A 27,046-nucleotide genomic window follows, 5' to 3' on the forward strand; every position below is an offset into this window, starting at 1 on the left:
TGCTTTTTTTCTTTTTTAAATGGAGGTGAAATTTACATAACATAAAAAGAACCATTTTATTTTATTTTTGGCCGTGCGGTGGGCATGTGAGATCTTAGTTCCCCAACCAGGGATCGAACCTGTGCCCCCTGCATTGGAAGCACGGAATCTTAACCACTCGACTGCCAGGGAAGTCCCCAAAATAACCATTTTAGGGTGGGCTCTAATTTTTTTTTTTTTTTTTTTTTTTTTTTTTTTTTTTTTTTTTTGCGGTACGCGGGCCTCTCTCTGTTGTGGCTTCTCCTGTTGCGGAGCACAGCCTCCGGACGCACACAGGCTCAGCGGCCATGGCTCACGGGCCTAGCCGCTCCGTGGCATGTGGACCTTCCTGGACTGGGGCACGAACCCATGTCCCCTGCATCGGCAGGCGGACTCTCAACCACTGAGTCACCAGGGAAGCCCTGGGCCCTAATTTTTTTAATTATTTATTTATTTATTTGGCTGCACCAGGTCTTAGTTGTGGCATGTGGGATCTTTAGTTGAGGCATGTGGGATCTAGTTCCCTGACCAAGGATGGAACCTGGGCCCCCTGCATCGGGAACGTGGAGTCTTAGCCACTGGACCACCAGGGAAGTCCCAAAATAACCATTTTAAATGAACAGCTCACAGGTTGTACAGCCGTCACCTCTATCTAGTTGTAAAACGTTCCATCACCCCGAAATGAAACCCTATCCCCTTGGCAACCACAAATGCACCACCTGTCTCTGTGGATTTGCCTGTTTTGGACGTTTCATATAAATGGAATCACATTATGTGTCCTTCTGTGTCTGGCTTCTCTCACTGAGCATCATGTTCTCAAGGTCCATCCACATTGTAGCAGGTGTCAGCGCTTCACTCCTTTTCATGGCTGAATAATATTCCATTGTACGATGGACCATGTTTTGTTTATCCGTTCATCACTTGGTAGACATTTGGGTTGCTTCCAATGTGATCATGCTGCTGTGAGCATTCAGGTATGAGCTTTTGCATGGATATGTGTCTTCATTTCCTTTGTCATTTTTTAAAAATAAATTTATTAATTTATTTATGTCTGTGTTGGGTCTTCGTTGCTGCGTGCAGGCTTTTTCCAGTTGCAGCGAGAGGCGGCTACTCTTTGTTGTGGTGCGTGGGCTTCTCACTGTGGTGGCTTCTCTTGTTGCAGAGCACAGGATCTAGGCAACCGGGCTTCAGTAGTTGTGGCACATGGGCTTAGTTGTTCTGCGGCATGTGGGATCCTCCCAGACCAGGGCTTGAACCCGTGTCCCCTGCATTGGCAGGAGGATTCTTAACCACTGCACCACCAGGGAAGCCCTTCATTTCCTTTGGACCTCTGCTCTATTTTGACTTTTGACCTCTATGAGAGCAGGGCAACATCTGATTCATTCTTTACCTCCAAGACCCTCCAAGAGCTCCAATGCACCTGGAAGGTAGTGGTTACTCAAAGAACATTCGAAGCATGGTGAATGGGAGAAAGATGGGCGGGGTGGCGGGTGCGGAGGAAGAAGCATGGATAGATCTCACCCTACAGAGGGTGCCAGCTCATGCCCTACAAGGAACAGAGGTGATGGAATGAATGGTTTTGTTAAAGGAAAAGAAAAAGCATTCTACTGTCCTTCCCCATCTAACCAGCTCCCATTCCAGCTGAGCTGGCACTGCTGAGTTGCAGAGATGAATTAACGCTGCAGTGCTTCCCTGAGCCAGCACACCCTGCAGCTAAAGCCTCTGACAGCCCCATGCACTCTGAAAAATTATTTCCCTAGGGAGCAAAGGAGCCAGAGCACGTGGGTCAAAGTCAGGCGGCATGAGCTGTGGTCCAAAAACAAAAAAAAAACAGTCTGGGCATGGCCAGAGAAACAGGTTTTATTTTGCAAATTCGTGCTCCACTAAGCATTAAAGGGGCACAAATGTATAGCTGGCTGCCTTTCTTTTTTTAAAAAAATTTACTTTTTAGAAGATTTAGGTTTACAGAAAAGTTGCAAGAATATTACAGAAAATTTCCATACACCTCCCCACACACTCAGCTTCTCCTGAATTAACATTTTACATTAGGCTGATACATTTGTTACAATTAACAGACTGCTATTGATACACTGTTGTTAACTGAAGTCCAGAATTTATTCAGATTTCCATAGTCCTTTTCTCCTGATATCCTTTTTCTTTCCTAGGATCCCACCCAAGTTCCCACGTCACATTCAGGCATCATGTCTCCTCAGGCTCCTCTGGGCTGTGACAGCTTCTCAGACTTTCCTTGTTCTCGATGCCCTTGACGGGTTTGAGGAGGACTGTGGCCAGAGATTTTGTAGAATCTCCCTCAGTAGGAACTTGTCTGGTGTTTTTCTCACGGTTACACTGGGACGCTGGGTGCTGGGAGGAGGACCACCTGTGAAGGGCCGTCTCATCCTTCATCTCAGGGTGGCTGCCGTCAACATGACTCATCTCTGCTGGTGTTGACCTCAGTCCCCTGGCTGAGTTCATGCTGGTTGGGTGTCTCCACTGTAAAGTCACACCTCCCCCCTTCCCATACTGTCCTCTTTGGAAGGAAGTCACTGTGCCCAGCCCACACTTACAGAGAAGGGTGTTACTTTCCATCTCCTTGAGGGCAGAATATCTACAGACATTATATGAAATTCTTCTCTGCAGGAAAAATTTGTCTCTTCTCCCTGTATTTATTTATTCAGTCATTTATTTATATCTGTATGGACTCATGGACATTTTATTTTAAACACTGGCTCACAATCCAATATTTCATGATATATCTTGTTGGTCAGACCAGTCCAGTATTGGCCACAGAGAGCTCTTTCAGTTCTCTGCTATGTCCATTGGACAACTTCTGGCTGCGTTAATAGCAACAATTCATCGGAGACCAAACCCTGCGGGGTCAGCCCATGAAGAATGCTGCTTATATTCCAAATATAATATAGATGAGACCCTTCTTCTCACTGGGCCTCAGCTTTCCCCGTCCCCACCCCCCCCCCCAAAAAAGGCTTAATATTTATTAGATGATCCAATGGGAGCCCTCCAGCGCTGATTGTTTATGATTTTCTGTGCTCGCGAGCAGATGTATTTTGTTCCAACAGTTTCTCAAAGCTAAACAGATTTTGTTGGTGTCATTTTGTCTGAACTCCATGCTCCTGTGGCTGGACATGTGGGGCCTGGTGGCTGATGTCTGCTCCCGGCTGGGTCTGCAGGCCACTCTCGGAAGAGACGGGGATGGACTTGCTTGGCAGTGCCACAGAAGACACATCCTGTAAGTTTCCATGCATGCAGAAATGGGCACACGGTCTGGGCTGTGCCCAGCACTATGACTGTAGAAATGTCAGAGGTCATGCCTCCTAGGTGGAATGTCAGGAAAGGGGGTTGCTCTGCTCCAAGTCCTGCAGGGAAAGCAGTGTGGTTGTGCGCCAGAGACATGTGTGGGCGCCATCATGAAGTCAGTTGCTGTGTGTCCTTGAACTAGTTGCTTAGCTTCTCTGTGCCTCCAATTCCTCATCTACTAAATACAGGTAGTGAGCCTCCCACAGAAGGGGCATGCAAGGATTAAACAAGATGATTTGTGTAAAGTGCCCAGGGGATGCCAGGCACAAAGTCAGCCCTGGGAGGGCTTTGCTGCCCTGAGCACTCAGGAGGGCTCATGGCTCTGAGGATCCAAAGCCCCAGACTTTGAGGACGGGGGTCTGGGGCAGCCAGAGAAGCTGCCTCAAACATGTGTTCTCCTCGATGACATCTCCTGGCAGAGTTTTGCTGAGGGTCCCCGCTCTGCCTGCATTTCCCCCATGCAGCCCATCACAGAGCCCACCCTACAGGGGAAAGACTGCCCAGAGAGGGACAGCCACATCCCTGAGGTCACACAGCAGTGAGAGCCATCTCTGCCTGCCCCTGTACCACACTATGCCCATGAGCCAGGTAGGGGGACCAGTTTGTTCCAGGTTTCTGGGGCCGATCTGGGTAGTTGGTCACCCTGGAATACCAGCCCTTCTTCCTGCCTGAGCACATGGGCTCTGCCTGGTGTTGTCACATTCCCACAGGGTAACCTTGGGCAAATCCTTTCACCCCTCTGGGCCTCCATTTCCTACTTCTGTAAAACGAGGAGTGTGTAGTAACAGTACCCGACTTCCTAGGTGTCACTGGCTGAATGATGACCCCCAAAGATATCCAGATTCTAATTCCAGGAACCCCTGAATGTTCCCTCACATGGCAAAAGGGATTTTGCAGATAGGAGTAAGTTAAGGAACTTGAGATGGGGAGATGTGATCACTAATTTTATGTATTCACTTGCCTGGCCCATGGTACCCAGCTATGTGGTCAAACATAATTCTAGATGTTTCTGTTGAGGGTGTTTTTTTAGATGTGACTTACATTTAAATTCATGGACTTTGAGTAAGGCAGATTGCCTTCCATTGTGTGGGTGGGCCGTGTCTAATCAGTCGAAGGGCTCAGGAGGCAGGAGGAAAAAAAACCTCAGGTGTGATTCATCCCGGGGCAAAATTCCTCTCCAGCTGTGGACCTATGAAATCAGGCGATGTCTCTGCTTCCAAAACACGATGGCGGGATGGACATAGAATAGATATTCTCATTCCAAATGGGAGAAATTTGAAGGAAGAAAGGGGTCACGGGTCCCAGCAAGTCTGAAACTTGTTCCAATAGATTTTAAGCCTGGAGAACCATCTTCTTTGGCTCAATGCCCTATCCTCCAGGTCCATGTGGTGGCATACTGCCGCCGTGCTTCCTTGTACCTTTAGTCTTACTGCCACCATGCTGTGACCCACAGCTTGACCCCATCAGGAAGAGTAGCAGTATTTTAAATCAAGCACTCCTGATTCACTGCTCCTAACACACTTCCCGTGAAAAAGGCAGAGTGAGTTGAGAAGCCTGGGGTCGGATCCTTGGGCAAGTCTCTGCCTCTATGTCCTCATCTGTAAAATGGGTAACACTTCCCACCACACAAGGTCATGGTGAGAGCTAGAAATCATGCCAGTGCCCCGCACATAGCAGGTACTTGATAAATGTGACTGCTGTGTTTTTATCATTTTCTGCCAAAGCGAATGTTTCTATCCCAGTGTCTCCTGAAGCAGTTACCTCTGACCTGCTTAGGGACCGAGAGATTCAAAGTGAAAAAAAGTGAGATTCAAACTGAAAAAAAAAAAATGTGGTCCATTTAATTATGGATCAATGGGGGCTTCTTTGGTGGCGCAGTGGTTAAGAATCCACCTGCCAATGCAGGGGACACGGGTTCGAGCCCTGGTCCGGGAAGATTCCACATGCCACGGGGCAACTAAGCCCATGTGCCACAACTACTGAGCCTGCACTCTAGAGCCCGCGAGCAACTACTGAGCCCACATGCCACAACTACTGAAGCCCGCGCGCCTAGAGTCCATGCTCCACAACAAGAGAAGCCACCGCAATGAGAAGCCCGTGCACCGCAACGAAGAGTAGCCCCCGCTCACCACAACTAGAGAAAGCCCATGCGCAGCAACAAAGACCCAACGCAGCCAAAAATATTAACTAATTAATTAATTAATTAATTTTTAAAAATTATGGATCAACAAATGTCTTCATCCAATAAAAGAGGGGTAGGAGTCTCCTACTAGTTTACTTATTTTGTCCTCAAAGGCCGTGTAATGAAACAGGGTAAACCTGAGGGGCTGGCTCTGCTCCGTGGGCTGTCAGATGGTGGGCAGCCCAGGAGGAGAAACCACCTTTTACAAGGAGACCAGAGTCCAGGCTAAGAGTCTTTAGGAGGAAGCGGTCTAAACCATGGGGAATATCCATCCCGACAGGCTTCAGAGTGACATGGGAGGATCCTGCCCTTCTGTGCCTCAGTTTGCTCATCTGTTAAAGGGGGCAATAGCAAAGTTGGAACGTGAAAACGCAGGGGAGAGCTTTGCAGAGTGTCTGGCTTACATTACACGATCACTAAAAGTTAGTTATTAGAGTTGAGCATCACAGAGAGGCCAAAAGCAGAACGTGGACATTCTCTGCCAGCCTTAGCCGGAAGAAACAAGACTCGCAGATATTGGTAGGTCCAGAGCACACCATCTGGAGCCCAGGCTGCCCGGGGTCTAATCCCCACATCATTGTTCAACCTTGACTCGACTCACCTGTGAGTCCCATTTTGCAGATGGTAAAAGTGAGTCAAGCTCAGAGCAACGTGGCACTGCAGGGTCACGGAGCTGGTGAGTAGCGAGGTCAGGCTCTGAACCCAGGTCTGCCCTACGTCCAAGCGTCCGCCCTTGACCTCCACGCTAGAGGGTTATATTAACCGCCGCCGTGAAAGGATGTCCTCTGACTTCTAACCACTCCCCTCAACAGGGCGGAGTGGATCTCCACTGGGTTGGGAACAGGAGAGGGGGAAGAAGAAAGAAAATAGCAAAAGTGACTGATCTTGTTTCACTTTTGTTTTTTTCTGTTTTCCTGTTCCCCCACAGCCCCACCCAACACTCTGAACTTCAACGCGGCTCATCGTAAGCGGAAGACGCTGGTGGCCCCTGAGATCAACATTTCCCTGGACCAGAGTGAGGGCTCCCTGCTGTCCGATGACTTCCTGGACACCCCCGATGACCTGGATATCAACGTGGATGACATCGAGACCCCAGATGAGACCGACTCGCTGGAATTCCTGGGGAATGGCAATGAATTGGAGTGGGAAGGTGAGGTCGCTCGTCGCACCTGCCCAGCCCCCAAATCGGACCCCAGCGCTCCCTTTGGCTTGGGGACCAGCTGACCAGAGCCCCCCTCCTCCATCCCCGTAGGCTCAAGAGGGACAGGTCTTCCAACCTGGGGCTCCCAGGACAGCTCCTGGGACTCCACGCACATTTTCTCATGGACTTGTGGACTTTGCTGGGAGATGTGTCTTTCACCCGATGCTCAAAGGGGACCAAAACCAGAGGAAGGGCCTCCCCCTGATTCCACAGATGTTTGTGGAGGAGGTCTTGATTGCAGTGTAGGGGGCGGCAGGGAGATCGGGCGGGGCATGTCAGGAATAGACATCGCCTGCCTGCTCGCATGGCCATCGGAAAGCCAGGCTCTGGGTAACAGAAAAAATGTACACAAGATAATTGCACCTGGTCATCGGTGCTGTGAGGGAAACGAGCTGATGGGAGAGGGCAGGGGGTTCTCATTGGGGACACTGGGCCATATTTGGGGACACCTGCGGTTGTCATGACTGGGGGAATCCTGGCATCAAGTAGGTGGGGTCAGGGAGGTGGCTCCACACCCCACAGCGCCTGGGATGGAGGAGGGAGCTCCACAGAGAATGACCGGCCCTCAAAGGTCAAAAGTGCCCAGGTCGAGACTCCTTGAACTAGGCTACCTGGGGGTGGGGAGGCCTCTTTGCAGGGTTGCCAGGACAGGCCTCCTTGGATGGGTGTTATTTGAGCTGACATGCCAAGGCAAGAGCACAGGTCAGAAAGGTGGCGATGGCGGTGGCCATGGGGACGGAAGCAGAGCCACAGCACTTGCTGGGTGGATGTGGAGTACGAAGGGGAAGAGGGTGTTGAACGTGACACCTGGGTGTGGGGTCTGAGCAGCTGGGAAAACGGCCAGGCTATTTTCTGAGGTGGGAAGATCGCAGGATGACGGGTGGGAAAGAGGCAGATATTTCAAGCGTGGTTAAGAATCCTGAGAAGCCCAGAGAGGGAAAGAATGTGTGCAAGGTCACACAGCAAGAGACGGGCTCTACCCAGGCCAACCACCTGACTGAGCACTTTCCTGTGTTCCACGGCTTGGGGAAAGAAAAATTATTATTTAGGCGTGACTTTGGGACTCCCAGGTCCTCCATCTCGCCCAGCAGCCCCAATCTAGCACCGCCTGTCAGCAAAGGGTAGGATAAGTGGTTTCACCTCTGGCCTGGGGAGAGAGGAGAGGGCTCCGTGGCCACAGGCGGCAAAGGTAGCCCAGAGAGGGAAGCTGGGATGAGGTGTCCAGACTCAGATGTCCCTTCCGCTCACCTTCCACCCCCCTGCCGCTTCCAGATGACACCCCCGTGGCCGCCGCCAAGAATATGCCTGGGGATAGTGCAGACCTGTTTGGGGATGGCTCAGCCGAGGACGGCAGTGCCGCCAACGGGCGTCTGTGGAGGACAGTGATCATTGGGGAACAGGAACACCGGATTGACCTGCACATGATCCGGCCCTACATGAGGGTGGTGACCCACGGAGGTAAGGCCACACCCCTTGGGCCCCCTCCCGGCTCCAGCAACTGGAGGCCCATCAGTGGTCCTCTCTGGACCTCAGTCTCTTCTTCTGACCCAGGGGGATGTTAAATTAAGCCCTAGTGTCCGGGTGTGCAGGGGTGAAACTCACAGGCGGGCAAGGCATAGACGTGCCGGATGCACACCGGAGATGTCTACGAGGGTGGCTGGCGTCCCCCACCAAAGGCGGAGACAGGTCAAGCGTTGGCTGGCTTCTCCAGCCAGGCTGCTGTAACTCAGAGCTGTACCCTCTGAGTGTGCGCAGTGGGTGGGAAGGGGCTGGCCAGCGACAAGGCCGCTGCACGGGGCAGAGCAGGGTGCGGCTCAGAGCTGGGAGACGGCTCTACCCATCTCTGCTTGGGGCTGCTCACTCACTGGCCGCCTCTCCCCAGGGTACTACGGGGAAGGTCTCAACGCCATCATCGTCTTTGCCGCCTGCTTCCTCCCAGACAGCAGCTCCCCCGACTACCACTATGTCATGGAGAACCTCTTCCTGTAAGTGGCCCACCCGTTCCATCCCAGCTGCCCACAGTTCTGAGGGTCCCACCCGGTGGGCAGGACCATGCTGCAAGAACCACGTTGGGTGGGGGGCTCTGCCCGGCACCAGGGAAGGGCTGGGCCGCCAGCAGACCTGCATCTGAGTCCCCTGCTCACCCGCTGGGCCTCACGGGTGCAACTGTCGTCATCCCTAGCAGTTATGGAGCATTTACTACGTGGCAGCCACGAAGTGAAGGGCTTGGTATGCGATAACAAATTCCACCCTCGACAGGACCCTGTGGATTAGTTACTGTTGCCTCGCATTCTGTGGCTGCAGAGCCTGAGGCACAGAGAGGTTAAGTCACTTGCCCAAGGACACACAGGGACAGTTTTATTATGATGGAGACAGATAATATGGATAAAGCGCCTGGCAGATGACAGTAGGAACTCAGCAAATTGTTATCACTCTTATTATCATCATTACGAAGATTTCCTTCTTACACAGCCGGGCTTGGATGCCAGGTGGGGCCAGAGGACAAGGAGGTAGCCATGGAAGGTCAGATCGGAAAGTGGCCTGAGATACCAGGGAGCCCAGTCTCCCCAGTCTACAGATGGGGAATTAGAGGCTGAAAAAGAGGGAAGGATTCTTCTGGGACTTCCCTGGTGGTGCAGTGGGTAAGACTCATGCTCCCAATGCAGGGGGCTTGGGTTCGATCCCTGGTCAGGGAACTACAACCCACATGCATGCTGCAACTAAGAGTTTGCATGCCACAACTAAGGAGCCGGCGAGCTGCAACTAAGGAGCCTGCCTGCCACAACTAAGACCTGGTGCAACCAAATACATAACTAAATATTAAAAGAAAACGGGACTTCCCTGGTGGCACAGGGTTAAGAATCCGCCTGCCAATTCAGGGGACATGGGTTCGAGCCCTGGTCCAGGAAGATCCCACATGCCACGGAGCAGCTAAGCCCGTGCGCCACAACTACGGAAGCCCGCACACCTAGAGCCCATGCTCCGCAACAAGAGAAGCCACCGCAATGAGAAGCCCGCACACCGCAACAAAGAGTAGCCCCGACTCACCACAACTAGAGAAAGCACACGCACAGCAACGAAGACCCAACGTAGCCAAAAATAAATATATAAAAATTTTAAAGAATGTTGTTTGAAAAAAAAGAAAGAATTCTTCTGAAATCACGTAGGGGGAGACAGGGCTGGGACAGACCCCAGGTCCCTAATGTCTGGTGCAATGGACTGTTGGCTGTGGGTGCCTGTTCCCCAGGTGTATCTGGGGCTATTGAAGCCCACCTCCCAGGATTATTGGAGACCATGCGTATAAATCACTTAGCATCTAGTAAGTGCTCAATAAAAGAGTAACTACTACAATCACTGTGCCCACTGACACAAATTTGGGGTGGGCTGGGGTCATCCCCCACCCTCCGCTCGGGCCGAGTATGCCAGGACAGCCAACAACACCTGAACAGGTGTGGCTGGCAGAGCCAGGGCAGGCGGAGGCAGAAAGGGCAGGTGCCCCAGGGGTTCAGTCCCGGGAACTGGGCTTCCTGACCCTGAGCCCCTCTGTCGGGTCCTCTGTCGTCTGTGTCCCGTGACCAGGTACGTCATCAGCAGTCTGGAACTCCTTGTGGCCGAGGATTACATGATCGTGTACCTGAATGGTGCCACGCCTCGGCGGAGGATGCCCGGCATCGGCTGGCTGAAGAAGTGTTACCAGATGATTGATAGGAGGTGAGTGGGTGGGGCTGGGGGACCTCCTCGGGATGCAAGGGGTTCTGAGGTCCCTCTGAAAGGTGTGTAGTGGTCAGCTGGGGCAGCTGTAACAAAGCACCAGACTGGGTGGCTTGAACAATAGATATGTGTTGTCTCCTAGTTCTGGGGGCTAGAAGTCCGAGATCAAGGTGTCTGCAGGGTTGGTTCTTTCTGGGGCCGTGAGGGAGAATCTCCCCTGTGGACACTTGTGTGCAAATGTCCGCTTTTTATAAGGACACCAGTCATAGTGGATTAGGGGCCCACCCTACTCCTATAGGACCTCACCTTAACTAATTTCTCCTACAATGACCCTCTTCCCAAATAAGGGGGCTGCAATTCAACATGCCCATAATAGGTGCTCAGAACCATGGGACCACAGAAAAATCTTTCAGAAATGGGAGATGGTGTGGCCACGAAGTCAAATGCTCAGACTCTAAATTAAGAGAGATTGGAGACCAGACATCAGCTCTGCCACCTGCAAACTCTGCGAGGGGGCTTAGCTTTACTGAGATTCCACCTCCTCCCTGCCAACGGAGATAAGCATAGCACCTCCTGGGCACAGAGAGAAGGTAACACCGGTTAACTGCTCCCTCCCCGGGGCTTTCCCAAGGAGCCCATCTTGCTTCCTCTGTCTCCCCACGCAGATTGCGGAAAAACCTGAAGTCCTTAATCATAGTCCACCCATCCTGGTTCATCCGCACCGTGCTGGCCATCTCCCGCCCTTTCATCAGGTAAGATCATGACCTGTGCCCGGATAGCCACCTGGGTTTTTGTGTGTCTTATTTTTTAATCTGCATTTTCCAGCTCCTCTCTGATGAATCTATATTGTTGCGTTAAACAGTTTAAAATCATACGTATTGTTATTTAGTGACGAATATACATCACGGGGTGGGGGGTAGGGAGGTGGGAATAAGTAACAACCAGCTCTCCCATATTGAATGTTGGATACCTTTTAAAGTTTACAAGCAACAGCCCTGAAAGGTTGACTTGGCCGTGCCCGTTTCATGGATGAGGAAACTGAGGCTCAGAATATTCCAGGGAATCACCCAGAGTCACACAGCAAGGTCACCAGCCCAGCACACGCCCTCAGAAGGAAGCCCGGCTCCATCCACTCTGGAATCTGTGAGGGAGGGGCATTAGGATGGCAGGAGGGTCTGACCCACTCCTGCACAATGATGTGGTAAAACGATACATGTGTGTTTTAGGGGTGCCCGAGACTACCCTCAGGTTTGATGATTTACCAAGAGGACTCACAGAACCCAGAAAAGCTGTTGTGTTCAGGGTTATAGCTGATTACAGAGAAAGGATGAACACTGAAATCAGCAAAGGAAAAAGGTGCATATGGGAGTCCAGGAGAAGCCAGAAGGGAGCTTCTGATTGCCCTGTCCCAGTGGAGTTGTACCCAAAGCCCTTCGTTCTCCCTGCAATGATGTGTGACCACGTGTAGGAAGTACTGCCAACAGAGAAGCTGACCTCGGTGTCCAGGGTTTCCACCAAGGCGTGGCCACATGGGGATGGAGTGCCCACGCAGCCCCCTTAGTTCCTCAGTAACTGATATGATGGCCCAAGACCCCACCAGGAAGCACATCTTTAGCACGGACTATGGGCCCCGGGTAAATGAAGACGCTTACCAGACGGGACATTCCTAGGGCTTACAGGTGACCTCCTGTGAGTCTCAGGGGCTGGTTCTTTCTTCGGAATGTGCAGGAGATAGAAGCACCTGGACACACAGAGCAAGTGAAACAAAATTAGTCATGTTAAACACCCTCGTCAATCACATAAAAGTAAACGCACATTTAATGTAATATAATTCAAAACATTCAATTAAATGAAGGCCCTTCATTTCCACGTTCCCAGTGAAGAATCTGTGATGAGTTTAATAGACGGAGTCAAGCTTCGCCTTGAGAGCATCACAGCACTTAGGCAAGGAGGCAACTTCAGACGCTCTGTTCAGTGACTCCCAAGTGCTCTCAGACATTTGCACATTAGTGAAATCAGGCCTTCAATACACTGATTATGGGTCATTTGTGCTAATGATGACAATTACCGGGCGAAACGGTAGACACACACTTCAGCCTTAACAGAATTGCCTTCTGTCCTCAACATCCTGTAATTCGGGAACTGAAATTTGCCTTGAATGCAAATAATTCTCTCACTTTGGGTTGCTTTTCCTACTTTTATTTTATTTTATTATTTTTTTGGCCATGCTGCACGGCTCGTGGGATCTTAGTTCCCCAAGCGGGAATCAAACCTGTGCCCTCAGCAGTGAAAGTGTGGAGTCCTAACCACAGGACCGCCTGGGAATTCCCTGGGTGGCTTTTCCTGTGGTGAATTTCAAAGGTCTCATTTTGAGCTTTCAGGGAAATAGGAGGGGAAAGTGGGGTAAAGTAAGCTTCCCTGTTTAAAAGCCGAGGGAAGTGGAGACAGATTCTGAGCTGCCACCTGGCCCTAGCCGTGAGGTTCTGTGATTGTATCTCAAAAAGAACTCCCCCGATGATCTAAACATGGGCATGTGCCTCGCCCTGGACTGGAATTCTCCCTCCCAAGAGCCCTGCTTCCAAGACAGAGCTCAGCTCACAGGCAGACAGCATTGTCACGTGGAAACCGGGTACCCATTTCCAACAACGGACGTGGCAGCTTTACCGTGGTGTCCTCACGATGTGATCTTGCCTGTATTTATAGCCCACTGCTCAGACCACAGGTGTCGCCTCTGTGTCCCCTAAAAAAACCTTTGCAACCAATCAGATCATCCACCCTCAGAGCCTCTCAGACCCGGGGTATTCAGGTAGAGTCGGTCTGAGACTCACTCCCTGTCCCTGGGCCCTTTACTTTTCTGTCACACCAACTGGAGGAAGAACTCATATTCCAAGAATAATTTTTTTTTTTAATTAAGAAAATAAATTTCGGGACTTCCCTGGTGGAGCAGTGGTTAAGAATCCACCTGCCAGTGCGGGGGACATGGGTTCGAGCCCTGGTCCGGGAGGATCCCACATGCCGCAGAGCAACTAAGCCCGTGCGCCACAACTACTGAGCCTGTGCTCTAGAGCCCGCGAGCCACAACTACTGAGCACGTGTGCCACAACTACTGAAGCCCACACTCCTAGAGCCCGTGCTCCGCAATGCGAAGCCCGCGCACTGCAACGAAGAGTAGCCCCCACTCGCCGCAACTAGAGAAAGCCCACGTGCACCAACGAAGACCCAACCCAATTTAAAAATTTTTTAAAAATTTAAAAAATAAATTTTTTAAAAAAGAGATGATTCTTTAAAAAAGAAAAAAGAAAATAAATTTCAGGGACTTCCCTGGCGGTCCAATGATTAGGACTCTGCTCTTTCACTGTTGAGGGCCCGGCTTCAATCTCTGGTGGGAGAAATAAGATCCTGCAAGCTTTGTAGCTCAGCGAAGGAAGGAAGGTAGGAAGGGAGGGAGGGAGGGAGGGAGGGAGGGAGGGAGAGAGAGGGAGACAGAGAGAAAGAGAGAGAGAGAGAGAGAGAGAGAGAGGGAAGAGAGAAAGGAAGGAAGGAAGGAAGGAAGGAAGGAAGGAAGAAAGAAAAGAAATTTCAACTGCACAAAAGCGGTGGGGTTTATTTATTCTGGTACACATGGCCGCTTTGTGACTCTCTGTGGGAAAACCGTCTGTCATTCCCTGATCAGTTACCAGTGGCCTCTGCTGATTAACCCGTGTATTTTTCTCTTATGGACACTGCGAACTGTAACATTCCTCATGGGTCTCCGTTTTTGCCGGGTGCCGGAAAGTTTGAGCCGAATTCCTATCTAATCTCTAAAATTAGATGTAAAACTTCTGACACAGTTTTGTAACTATGTGACTCTATCTTACTTTTTTTCTTTTCTTTATTGTTATTTGATTATTTTATGGCTTAGTGTCCTGTTACATTCTCTTGGCCTTATATTTCTCATCGTTAGAAAAACTGATGTGAGGGACTTCCCTGGTGGTGCGGTGGATAAGACTACGCACTCCCAGCGCAGGGGGCCCGGGTTCCATCCCTGGTCAGGGAACTAGATCCCACATGCATGCCACAACTAAGAGTTTGCATGCCACAACTAAGGAGCTTGTGTGCTGCAACTAAGGGGCCCACCTGCCGCAACTAACACCTGGCGCAACTAAATAAATAATTTTTTTTAAAGGAAAAAGAAACTGATTTGACCTTGAAAAAAGTTTATTGGACATTTTACCAAAATTAGGTTTAAGGTAATCTTTAAAAAAATAATCACGAGTTCAAAGCAATGCGCTGGTGACAAAGCACCTCAGTGGGTAGCAGACAGCCAGAGCTGGGGTTTGGACCGGAACAAGCCATTCATCCCGAAAGAATGTGGAATGAATCAGCAGTCCCCATGTGCATCTGTCTCGTGACCAAATGACTACTGGTGCCATCCAGGCAGTGGCGATTGTGCCAGAAAAGCATTCTTGGGAAGATTCACACAGAGGAACAACTCCTGGGGAGGATGGGGCCTGGAGTCCAGCAGCATCTCTTTCCTCTCTGCTTCCTTCAAAGAATTTCCTCAGCTCAGCAAGGACTGGTGTCCAACACGTAGTTCAGGACGCTTCTCTTCTTGCAAGGGGAGACCCCGGGTTCTGCTCTGTTCCCCCACTAAGGGCCAGGGGTGGAGGCTGGCACAGGTGGGGAGGGAAGCTTGGGCGAAGGTGCTTGGGGCATCCCGGAATACTGCTGCGTGTGCAACCCTGTCGGCCATCGCTCCTTCTGGCCCTGAGGGGCCACCCTGAGGGCTTGCTTTCAGATGTCTCCTTGCTTCTTCTCCCACCAGCGTCAAGTTCATCAACAAGATCCAGTATGTGCACAGCTTGGAAGATCTGGAGCAGCTCATCCCCATGGAGCACGTGCAGATCCCAGACTGCGTGCTACAGTGAGTGTCCCTGGGCCATGGGAATACCCCCCCACCTCCATCCCCATTGCTCCTGGGCTGCTCGCCTCTCAGCCACCTCTGATCAGCTCAACCAAGCTGCCAGGAAACCAGACCTGTGTGGGAAAGCAGAAAAGAAGGAAATACAGGGAAACAAGCTCCTGTGAAATTACAGAACACAGCAGGCCTGGCTATCTAGTGCAGGCCAGGGGCCAGTGAGCCCTGGCCCCCGGCTTGTCTTTATAAATAAAGTTTTATTGGCACACGGCTACATGCATCCATTTACAAACCATCCACGGCTGCTTTCGAGCTACAACAGAATCGAGAGGTTGCCACAGAGACTGGCCTGCAAAGCCAAAAATACTGATTCTCTGGCCCTTTACAGGAAAACTTTGCCCTGATGGAGGGGCCTGTAGACCAAACCCACGTCAATGAGGGGGTCACTTTACACTGGCCGTGTTCGAGGCTGATGCAAAAAATGTCCGCTGAGCCGCATCTACTCCAGATGGTGGAATATACCAACAAAACAGATATCCCTTGCCCTGGGGTGGGGTGGGCGTGGGCAGGCTTGAAGGAAACATAAAAAAGACCAGTAGACCCGTCAGCTCCGGCTGTCCTTTCTGCTCTAAGACCTGGCATGTATTCAGATGTGACAGTGAGATTGCTTCCCTGTTCCCAGAGGGAAGGGGATTCCCAGGCTGCATCTCATGTGCTTTCCTTTCTCTCTCTTCCAGGTACGAAGAGGAAAGGCTCAAGGCCAGGAGAGAAAGGTGTGTGCGGAGTGGCCTGTGCCCGGGCCAGGTTAGGGCTGGCGCTGAGCTGGGCCCACAGCTGGGGGGAAATTGGTGGCTTCCACTCAGTGGGGACCCATGTCATGCACACATGTAGCTCAAGGCCCTGCCCTTCTCTCGAGGGCTTGGAGTCAGATCCAGGCTCAAATCCAGGTTCCCTCACTTAGTCACAGAGTGACATTAGGCAAGTGAAAAGTTCACAGCCACCCTGAGGATTATTGTGAGAAATCAGGACCAACATAACCCACCGGACAAAAATAGTAGACTCCATAGAGAGTCCTCCTAGTAATCCTGATGACAGTGGGGGGAACACAACCCGCTCCATGCTCGCCCCTGCCAGACTTACCCCAGAATCGCCCCTTCACTGACTTACTGGCTAATTTTCGAAAGTGGCAGTGCTCACAGAACTTCAGGACTATTTTGGTCCCACCCAGTTATGGAGCCCTTATACCATTCCTGTATCCTTTCTCATCCCCCCCATCCCAACCCCTCCACCCCAAGAGGAGGGCAGGGCCAGGATTCCTAAAAGCGTCTGACAGGCTGGGAATCCGAGGCTCAGAGAGGGCAAGGCACCTGCTCAAGGCCACACAGCAAGTCTGAGAATTCAGTGAGTCGAAAGCATGCCAGGCCCTGTGCCAGCCTGGGGGAGACTGAGGCGATTAAGACTGAAACTCCTGGTCCAGAAGTTTCCTCAAAGGGCAAAGGGGAGGGTTGCCTCACCGAGTGAGGAAAGCAGATCCTGGGGCAGGACGGGTGATGTCGGCAGATGAGATACATAATGAGAAAAATTACGGCGGCTTCACACAGCGTCGTTTAATAGTGATGGGTGTGAGCGGAGTGGAAGGGGGCGTGGAGGGCAGCAGGGCCCGCCCTCCCACGCCTTCCAGGGAGTTCTCCTCCTTCCCCTCCTCTCTCTTCTCTACTCCCTCCCTCCCTCCCCTTCCTCTTTCCTTCCTTCCTGTCTTTTTCTTTTTTTTTTCAATGCCTTTAGTTGCAGTAAAATACACAGGACATACCATTCACCATCTTAACCATTTTTAAGTGCACAGCCAGGTGGCATTAAGTACATTCACATTGTCCTGCAACCATTCCCACCATCCATCTCCAGAACTTTCTCATCTTCCCAAACTGAAACTCTGTCCCCATGAAACACTGACTCCCAAGCCCCTCCCCCAGCCCCTGGCCCCTAACCATCTACTTCCTGTCTCTGTGGATCTGACTCTCTAGGACCTCGTGTGAGTGCAATCAGACGGTATTTGTCCTTCTGCGTCTGGTTTATCCAACTGAGCATAAGGTTCCCAAGGTTCATCCACATTGTAGCAAGCGTCAGAATCTCCTTCCTTTTTAAGGCTGAGTAATATTCCAGCGTGCGGATAGACCACATTTCGTTCATCCATCACCTCTCGATGGACACTGGGGGTTTCCACCTCTTGGCTGTTGTGAATTGTGCTGCTGTGAACACGCGTGTACAGTTATCTATTCAAGTGCTTGCTTTCACTTCTTTGGGGTGTATATAGACCCAGGAGTGGAGTTGCTGGATCTTATGGTAACTCGATGTTTCATCTTTCAAGGAGCAGCTAGAATCTTTGCCACAGCGGCTGCCCCATTTGATATCCTCACCCCAGCAGCCATGCGCAGTTCCAATTTCTCCACATCCTCGCCAACATAGAAACATAACACATGTTCTACATTTAAGGTAGTAGCCGTCCTGCGAACTTCCCTGGCAGTCCAGTGGTTAAGACTCTGTGCTTCCACTGCAGGGGCTCTGGGTTCGATCCCTGGTTGGGGAACGGAGATCCCGCATACCACGTGGTGTGGCCAAAAAAAATTTTTTTTTTTTAATTTTAAAGGTAGTAACCATCCTGATGGGTGTGAGGTAGTCATGTCTGTCGGTCTGGCTTCTTTCTTTTCCTCCCTTTCTCCCCACCCCCAGGTCCCCCTCTCCTCTGTCTCTCTGTCTGAGTTACGCTCCCCCCGCCTCCTGAACCTTAGCTATGGATGGGAGTAGAAAGATGACAGGACAAGCAGGGTGCCCATCTTCCAGAATCACGGCACACGGGCTGCAGCGTCCAGGGAGCAAGTGCATGAGGCCCCTGCGGCGGCGATAAGCTGAGATAAGCGCCCCCAAGGAATGGCCCACAGCCCCTCCCCCTCCCCCCCGCCAACCATCTGCGTCCATCTTCATGAACCCCCTGGCCATCCCATCACGCAGTCCACCCTCTGGGCCCCCGCGTTTCCCCGGGCGCAGCCAAACCCTCTCCTGATCGCTGTCGGGCCATGATGGGTCCAGACAGAGGGGCCAGTGGGAGCCGAGAGCCCCTGGGCCCACTCGGCTGGCTGGTCATCCCTCGTCACCTCTTTCTGTCCCCAGCGCAAGGCCACAGCCAGAGTGCGTCCTGCCCAGGTCTGAAGAGAAGGCGGAGGCGGGGCTGGCAGAGGACAGGTAAGTGTGTGCAGGTGGCCACAGGGCCAGAGCCCACACCCGCGGGGGGCTGCTGAGCCCAGGGAACCTCAGTGAAGGTGATCTGACATTACCATGGTGCTGAAGTAAGACCACCACTGTGAATCGGCCAGCATGAGGCCCATTCCATCCAGCCATTTTAATGTAAATTTAGTGCATCTGTAGTTTTGGGCAACCAGCACCTTCTCCAGTTCCAGAACATTCCACAGCCCAGAGGGAGACCCTGTACCCTGTTAAGCAGTTGTTCCCATTCCTATACTCCTTTTTTTTTTTCCCCCAGCTGGGCCGTGGTATGAGAGATCTTAGTTCCCCAACCAGGGATAGAACCTGTACCCCCTGCAGTGGAAGCACGGAGCCCTAACAACCGGACCGCCAGGGAATCCCTCCTTTTCTTTTTAAATCCAGCAACTCTCTACTGAAAGTCCTTCAGTGCCTCACCCTGGGATGTGTAGACAGATGGCATGACCCCCTCCCTGGCCTCTAGAGGCCCCTCCCACCTTTCCTGTCTCTTTCTTCAGGTCTGCCTCCTGCATTTGACCCTTGTCGTACCCTACTTCTCCTGTCCTTGAGCTCCTTGAGGGCAGCGGTTGCATCTTGGGACCACTGCCCCCTCCTCCCACCCTGCATCCAGTACAGGCCAAGCATGGGGACCAGGGGCAGCTGATGTGGCCGAGAGACCAAGATCTGCCTCAGATGAAGGTTCCAGCTGGTGACCTTTGTGCAGGTCCCAGTGGATGGGTTCAGCCTTCTCAGTGGGTGGACCTGGAGCAGCAATAGTGATTTCATTTTGTGGCAGCGAAGGGGCCCAGCCATTCTCACGACTGCCTGTCCTGGCTCATTTGTTACACAGCTGACACGTGCTGACACTTGCTTTGTGCCAGATCAGGGTGAAGCCATATTGGCCCTCATGGGGCTCATGGCCAAATGCCAAGGCTCCCCAGACAGGCAACTAATGCTGAGACTCCTTCCTTTTCCCACAGGTCTGCTCTGGCCACAGAAGATCAGGAAACAAGGTGGGTGGGAAGCGGGGCGATCTTGGCACCTTTTTTTGGAAACATTCTATGTGGAACCTACCCTGGGAATGAGTGCCTCATGACTTATTGTTGATGGGGGGAGGATGCTGCACCAGGGAGGCAGGGAGACCGTGGTTACCATGACAACAGGGCCTCCTCTGGGGCCAGGCAGCCGGTCCCTGCTCCACTCCAGTGGGGCGTCATTAACAGGAGGCCCCAGAGCTGAGCCACACAGCGGCCCTGACTGAGATGTCCACCCAGAGCCAGGCCCCCTGAAGCCCAGGATTTTACTCAGCCAGAGGGTGCACTGTCTGCCCACAACCTATCTCAGTGTGTCTGCCTGACTGCCAGGAGTAGCCTCCCTGTGTGTCACGGGTCCTGGAGACCACCCTCAGGGGCAGTGGTTTGCTAGAAGGACTCACAGGACTCAGCAAAACTGATCTGCTGACAGTTATGGTTTATTAAGGTGGAAGGGTGGGTACAGCTCAAAGTCAGCAACGGGAAAAAGAGCGTGGGGTGGGGTGAGGGGAGACAGGCGCACGCTTCCAGTTGTTGTCTCCCAGGGGAGTTGTTTTGGGACAGCCCTTAATTCTCCCAGCAGCCAGGCGTGGTGATGCACACCAAGTGTCACCAACCAGGTGTGCTCATTTGAGCTCTGGTGTCCAGGGTATTTACTGGGGGTCAGTCATATGCACGGCGGACCACCCATATGGCTGACCTTCGTCTCTAGCCTCTCCAGAGGTTGAACTGATACCACATGGTCCATGGCTCCTGCCTTAAATCACATTGTCAGCATAGACTATCCAGGGTGACCCCAGGTCCCAGGCAAACAAAGATACTCTTATCAGGAAGGACATTCCAAGGACTTAGAGGTGACCTCCCAGAAGACAGGCAAGGGCCAGACCTTCCTTTGGAACCTACAGGGTTAATCCTTGACCACACACTCTGCTATAAATACGTTACATGGCCCGGCCACATGCCTTAACGCTACCCATGTGACCCAAGAAGCCCCAGGCTGAGAAATAAACATCAAAAATCGTCTTAGACCAGTACTGCCCTGGGCGCACTGAATAGAAGCAAGTTCTCAATGCATTTCTGACAAGACCATCTCAGTCCTTCTGGAGCTGAGTTCCCAGCCACAGACACAAAACACACGAGGAAATCATTCACCATGAGAAAAAGTCGGCGGTACAACAGATAGCAGCATTAGACCTCCTCCTGGAATCCTCAGGTAGAGGTGATAAAAACAAGCATGTCTAAAATGATTAAATATATAAACGAAGGAATGGTTGGGAGCAATGGATGGATGGACAGATGGACTGGTGGGTAGGTGGGAGGGTGGATAGATGGATGGATGGATAGGTAGATGGACAGGTATATGGGTGGATGGGTGGATAAATGGATAGACAGGTGGATGGGTGATGGATAAGTGAATGAATAATGGATGGTTGGATAGGTGGATGGACAGATGGATGGATGGGTGGATGGATGGGTGGGTGGATGGATGGACAGATGGGTTGGTGCATAGATGGGTGAGTGAAGCCTCCCTCCAGTCTGATCGAGGGCACCAGCCCTGGGGCCTTGTTCTTTGGCTGGGGCACCAAGGGAGAAGTCCCCTTCAGAACCATACCTAGAAGGTGGGTGACAGGTGGCAGACCTTGAAAGGCAGGTGCCACTCTTGCTGCTGAGGGCACACTAAAGCCGATTAGATCATTCTTTTGGATTCCCCACACATGGAACATTTTCCACTTTCTTTAAATACAATAATAATAACTTGACTGTGTTTCTGCCTCTCCAGCATGTCCTGAGGTGACGTGAGCACAGAGGAGGACGCAAAAGAAGATCCCAGATGCCAGGAAACCTCTGTCGGACGCCCTCTGACCCTGGATCTTGTCCCCACCTCATCCTGAGTCACAGTCTCCGGGGGGTGTCCGTCTCCTCCATCCATGTCTGAAACCCAACATCCTTTCCAGCTGCTTGAAAACTTTTTTTTTTAATGATGCAGTATTAGTGCGTTCTGGAAAAGGACCCAGTTCTCCACCCTCCCACACTCATGAGCTCATGGCCAAGAAGAGCAAGAAGCGTTGAGCATGGCCTGTGCGTCCCTGGTGGCCTCAGAGACCCCCATCACCACCACCACCACACCACTGCACAGAATCCTGGTCAGGACCCTTCTCTTGCTTGTCACCTGGTTCAGGTGGAGCCACAGATGCCCATCGACTCCCTGGCCGGGTCTGGATTCCTTCTTGTGCCTTTCCTGCCAGAACGGCCCCCGCAGCCCTGGGCATCTGGCCTGGAAACTCAACCCCCACCCCCAGCAGCGCCATGCCCCCCGGGCACTGCCCAGCCTTTGAACTCACTGCTTTTCCTTTGAACAGCCCTCCCCTTGCCTCTTATAACTTCCACCTTCTTAGGGAGCATCGGAGCCCACAGCGCCAGTGAGGGCCGCTGATAATCATCCTTGTTCTACAGTTGTGAACCTACATCCCCCTCAATCTAGAACATTCTCAAGCCCCTTGAACGCAGAGGCCACGCCACAGGGCAATTCCGATCAATACCTCCTACCGAGGGAATGAGCCTCCCCACTTCCCTAATCTCCCCGACAACATGGGGTTGGGATGCGCCCCCTTGGGCTCCCACCAGGAACAGAGGCCGAGAAACCAGTGCTGAAATAAGCTCATCCCAGAAACACAGATCGAGAAAAAGGAAGGTACAGGGTACTGAACGTTCGAGTGTTACGAAGGTCACTGGGGAGAATTAAAACCAGCGGCCTGGATGCTATGACCACCTGCATTCAAAGGAAGCAGATATCCTTAGGACAAAAAAACACATTTTTCTAATGCGGTTGAAACGCCAGTCAGCTCGGAGCTAAAGGGAGTGAGTTCCCCATCTCTAGAGGCATTCAAGAAAAGGCTGGACGGTACTTGCACAAAGTGGCCCTCTGCGGTCCCCTCCAACCCTGAGAGTCTCTGTTTCTATGAATCTGAGCAAAAGTCGAGCAGGTGCATCATCCGGCCCCTCTTGCTGGCTCTGTAGCTGGCTTCTTAGCGGGTGTCATCCAGGTTTGGTTGACCCTCCCTCCCCCAATAATTTCCCAGTAGGAGATTCTTGGCCTCAAAGGAGATGTTGAATGCTTCTCCACCTGGGATATCAAGGGGGTGCGTTTGGGGTTATCCCAATGGCAGGAGGGAGCCAGTGGCGTTCAGTGCTGAACGAAAGGGACAGCAGTGCTTCCTGCATGTCAAGGAATTGTCCCACCCCAAATGCCAATGGCTCCTGCCTTGGAAAATTTGGGGTTTCTAAGCAGCCTTGGACCTGCATCTTCTGGAACCCAGCACTGCTCCGGTGAGGCCAGGGCATTTGGGTGTCTGGTGGGGTTTTTTAATTTGCGTTTCTGCTCTGTTTCCCAAATGTCTAATAAAGGACCGGGACCATGTTCCAGGCGCAGATGAGTTACCTGGAGGCTGAAGCAGGAGAGGCTGGTGGATGGGCCTCTGCAGGCTGCCCTCTGAAAGGCCGCTCCATCCTGGGCCAGCTTGTCCCCCACCCCTGCCCAGAGTGCCTCCTTTTCTAAAAGGTGCCTGGGCATCTGCCAGGTCACCCTGAACTCCAGGTTCAGGTGGCTGGCTCTGCTCAGCTGAGAGGGACACGTGACCCGCGAGGCCCGCAAGTCCACAGTAAATGCAATAACTCCTGGAAAGCCAGTGTTCCACTGGAAGAGAAAAAGGAGCCCGGGACAGGAACAGATGCATTCCACCTAACACGACAATTACTGAGCGGCTGCAGAGGCGACAGAAGGACGAAAGAGGCAGACCCATCCCGCCCTCAAGGAGCCTGCAGCATAACAAGAAATTCCAGCACGGACCCCCTGGTTCACCGTGGCCCACCGACCACCCCCTCCGGACCACCAGCAGCCATAGACAATGGGCAAGTGGAACCAAGGACCCCAACCCAACCTCACAGCCCCTCCAGAATAGAGAGAGACCCCCGGGGTGGCTGTCTCCAGGTCGGCCACCCGTCCACAGGTGTGTGAAGTTCTGAGGCACAGCTCCGTCTATACGGGGCCACTGTGTCCTCGGTAGCACCTAGGGCTGCTACACACACCCTCTGAAATCGGCTTTGAGAAAGATTTTTATCTGCGGGGCAGTTTTTGGCTGAAATGCAACGGATGTCGAGCCCTCCTTGTAAAGGAACATTGAGTTTTCCTCTTGTGACAGACACATGGGATGCATCTTAAGTCCCTCCCCCAGTCGTAGTTCACACACCCATCCTTCCGACGGCGAGTTTTGTGGTTTTTAAAAACAATTCATTCTGATTACTGTCGTGATATGAAGGCATCATTTCCATGAGCTTTGGGGGATTTTTATGTTAAATAAATAAACTATCACTGAGAAGGGAGGTTTGTGACTTTTGTCCACATCCAAGGGATGTGGCACTCGTCTTGGTCGCGGTGCAGAGGAAGGAGCTTTCACGGGATGGGAGGGGGCACAGCTTAATGCCAAGCGACCTTGGGCAACCTTGGGTGACTTTGGGCCATGGCCTATATCCTCTTGCTTCTGTCTCCCATCTGCAGAATGGGAGACCCGGCTGGGTTCTTCCCGAGGTCCCTTTTGGCTCTGCCTGTCTGTGATTCAGGTTCCTTTCCTGTCCCCAGTCTTCTCTGGAATCAAACTTAGTCAACAGTTAATAATATTAATTACTAGTCTTAAGCAGTTCTCCAATCCCCGGCAGACACGAGCTGGGTATCCTACAATTTATCTCAATCCTGACACTACCGGTTCAGGCAGACCTTACAGGCTAAGGGTTCAGCCCCACAAGATGGCCCTGACTTCAGACACCAGTCAATCTCAGGTCCTAGAATAGGGTACAATTCAGCAGTAGTCAGATGGAAGAGGTGCACAGGTGAGGTGTGGGGAAGGGGGCGGAGCTTCCACGCCCCCTCTGGGCACCACCCTCCCAGCACCTCCCTGTGTCCACCTAGCGGAAGTTCTACAAAATTTGTTCAGGGATTTTCATGGAGGCATGATGGATTACACCACTGGCCATTGATGAAAGTTCCATCCCTCAAATCCCAGGGTCAGTGGGGTCCCCTGGCCACCAGCCCCGATCCTGTGGTTATAGGGCGTTTCCAAAAGTCACCTCGTAGCATAAACTCAGGTGTGGTTGAAAGAGCTTGTTATGAAAGCAAAGGATGCTTCCTTCATCTTTACTATCTGGAGCCATTTCAGGCACAGAGGACATAAGACCAAATATTATCATAAAAGGGACCTCCCTGGTAGGCCAGTGGTTAGAACTCCACGCTTCCATGGCAGGGGGCATGGGTTAGATCCCTGGTCGGGGAAGTTCCACATGCTGTGCAGTGTGACAAAAAAATTTTCCAAAAAAAAAAAAATGTATATATTATAACAAAAGATGTTCCCTCTTCTGACGTAGGAAATTACAAGGGTTTTAGGGGCTGTGTGCCGGGAACTGCGAACGAAGTCCAACTATGTCTCTTATTATAAATCATAATATCACAATAATAATAACAGTAGCAGTAATAATAATAGTCTGAGTCCAACCTAGCACAGGCCCCATGTTACTGAGAGGGGGGGTCTGAGGCAGAGAGAGGGTATGTAGCTCACCTGGGGTCACCCGGACCCTGAGTGATTGGTCTGAGGTCTGATTCTGTGTCACCCCCGGCCACCCCATCGCTCGGCTGGAGACACACGACCCTCTGTCAGCTGCAGGACATTGGGGGCTGTGCCCCTCAAAGGGTCAGAGTGGACCCTCCCATGTCAGGTACAAGAGGAGTCCTCCCGTTGTCCCCGCCCAGGATTTTGGGACCTGCTGGTGGCAGGGGTGCCAGGACAGGTGTGAGGTCCACACAAAGCCACCATCAGGTTGATGGCGGGAGCTGGCAGGTGCCAGCCCACCTGCCTCTGCCATCCTGCCCCTCTGATGTCCAGTGAGGTGCCCTTCGCGGAGAAGGTCACTTCACGGGGGCTGGGAGGGGGCCTCAAGTAGAGGGGGCGAGCTGGCATGAAGGCGGCGAGGAAGGGGTGTTGAAGATGGCAGAGCTGGCACTGGGATCAGGGGGTGCCCTCTTTGGAGGGGATGGACCCGCCCCTCTTTCCCACCCCACCGAGTCTCTGATTATCCTAAGGGGGGGTCTTGCGAACCTCATTCATCCATTCGTTCATCCATTTGCTGAGCACTGGGGATCCCGCGAGGCCCAAGCACCCCTTATGTTGCTCCCAGCCCAGCAGAGGAGTTTGACACAGGGAACCAGGGCCTCACTGGGGACCAGGAGGAAAGTCCAGGAAGGGTCCCTGGAGGGAGGGTCCTCGGTGACTGGAGACCAGAGAGAGAAGTAGCAGTTAGCTAGGCCAACGGGCGGGCGGAGAGGTGTCCCCGGCGGAGGGCTCGGCAAGGACAAAGTCCTGGAGGCCAGACAGAGCTGGGTGAACCAGAAGCAGGAAAATGAAGGGCGGCGGGAGTGCAGGGCGGGTGCTGGGGAGAGATTTTTTACTATCAGTGGCATCCAGCATAGTCACAGTGTTGTGCACCTCCGGTCCAGAGCTTTTCCATCCCCGCAAAAGGAGCCCCCGTCCCCATCAGCAATCACCCCCCCACCCCTCCCCTAGCCCCTGACAACCAGGAATCCACTCTCCGTCTCTGTGGATTTGCCTGTTCTGGACGTTTCACACTATGGGACAGGATGGTCAATTCTTTTTTTTCTTTGCGGTACGCGGGCCTCTCACTGTTGTGGCCTCTCCCGTTGCGGAGCACAGGCTCCGGACGCGCAGGCTCAGTGGCCATGGCTCACAGGCCCAGCCGCTCCACGACATGTGGGATCTTCCCGGACCGGGGCACAAACCCGTGTCCCTTGCTCCGGCAGGCGGACTCTCAACCACTGCGCCACCAGGGAAGCCCAGGATGGTCACTTTTAATAACCTTGGACCAGTGGGCTGTTTAAGGATCGGCAGATCTGCACTGGGAGCCCATGTGCCAGGGTGAGCCGACCAGGAGGCCTCCCAGCAGTGCCCTGCCAGGGCCTCTATCTGGGCATGTCACCATCACCCATGGCTTGGGCCACATGCCTCACAAGGAGGCTCCCAGGAAATTCTTGCCACTGAAACTGAGCCAGAGGTCACACCCAGAGCTGGCTTTCCCCCTGCCTACGGGGCAGCTGATGGAGCTCAGTGGCACAGGTCCGGCCACGCTGAGCTGCCAAGAGAGGCAACTGAGACCCAGAAGGGGCTGGACGGGGGAGAAGGGGATGGGAGCCAGTGGACAAGACCCCTGTCTTGGCCATTTGCTCACTCTGCCCCTGGTGGCCACCTTTGAAGTGAGGGTCACTGCTCCCAGTGACCTCTCCTGACCTCTGTGCCAGGTGAGTCCTGCCTGAGGCCACTAGGTGAGTCCATTAACCAGTTATCAACAAGATCCATCACTTTCTGTCTCCATCGCTG

General features: G+C 52.5%; 1 protein-coding gene across 1 annotated transcript in view; it reads left to right on the top strand.

The window, feature by feature from the left end:
* Window positions 1-23,964, top strand: part of ATCAY (ATCAY kinesin light chain interacting caytaxin) — a 36,003-nt gene extending 12,039 nt beyond the window's left edge. Inside the window, exons 3-12 of the mRNA XM_032626221.1 lie at window positions 6,444-6,665; window positions 7,989-8,174; window positions 8,599-8,701; window positions 10,296-10,427; window positions 11,093-11,179; window positions 15,232-15,330; window positions 16,062-16,097; window positions 18,490-18,561; window positions 19,560-19,592; window positions 21,391-23,964. Of these exons, the coding sequence (XP_032482112.1) occupies window positions 6,444-6,665; window positions 7,989-8,174; window positions 8,599-8,701; window positions 10,296-10,427; window positions 11,093-11,179; window positions 15,232-15,330; window positions 16,062-16,097; window positions 18,490-18,561; window positions 19,560-19,592; window positions 21,391-21,400 (980 nt within the window). The 3' untranslated portion in view covers window positions 21,401-23,964. The remainder of the gene's footprint in view (window positions 1-6,443; window positions 6,666-7,988; window positions 8,175-8,598; window positions 8,702-10,295; window positions 10,428-11,092; window positions 11,180-15,231; window positions 15,331-16,061; window positions 16,098-18,489; window positions 18,562-19,559; window positions 19,593-21,390) is intronic.
* The last annotated feature ends 3,082 nt before the right edge of the window (window positions 23,965-27,046 follow it).

The sequence above is a fragment of the Phocoena sinus genome, chromosome 3 (genome assembly GCF_008692025.1).
Source record: "Phocoena sinus isolate mPhoSin1 chromosome 3, mPhoSin1.pri, whole genome shotgun sequence".
In the NCBI taxonomy this organism is placed as follows: domain Eukaryota; kingdom Metazoa; phylum Chordata; class Mammalia; order Artiodactyla; family Phocoenidae; genus Phocoena; species Phocoena sinus.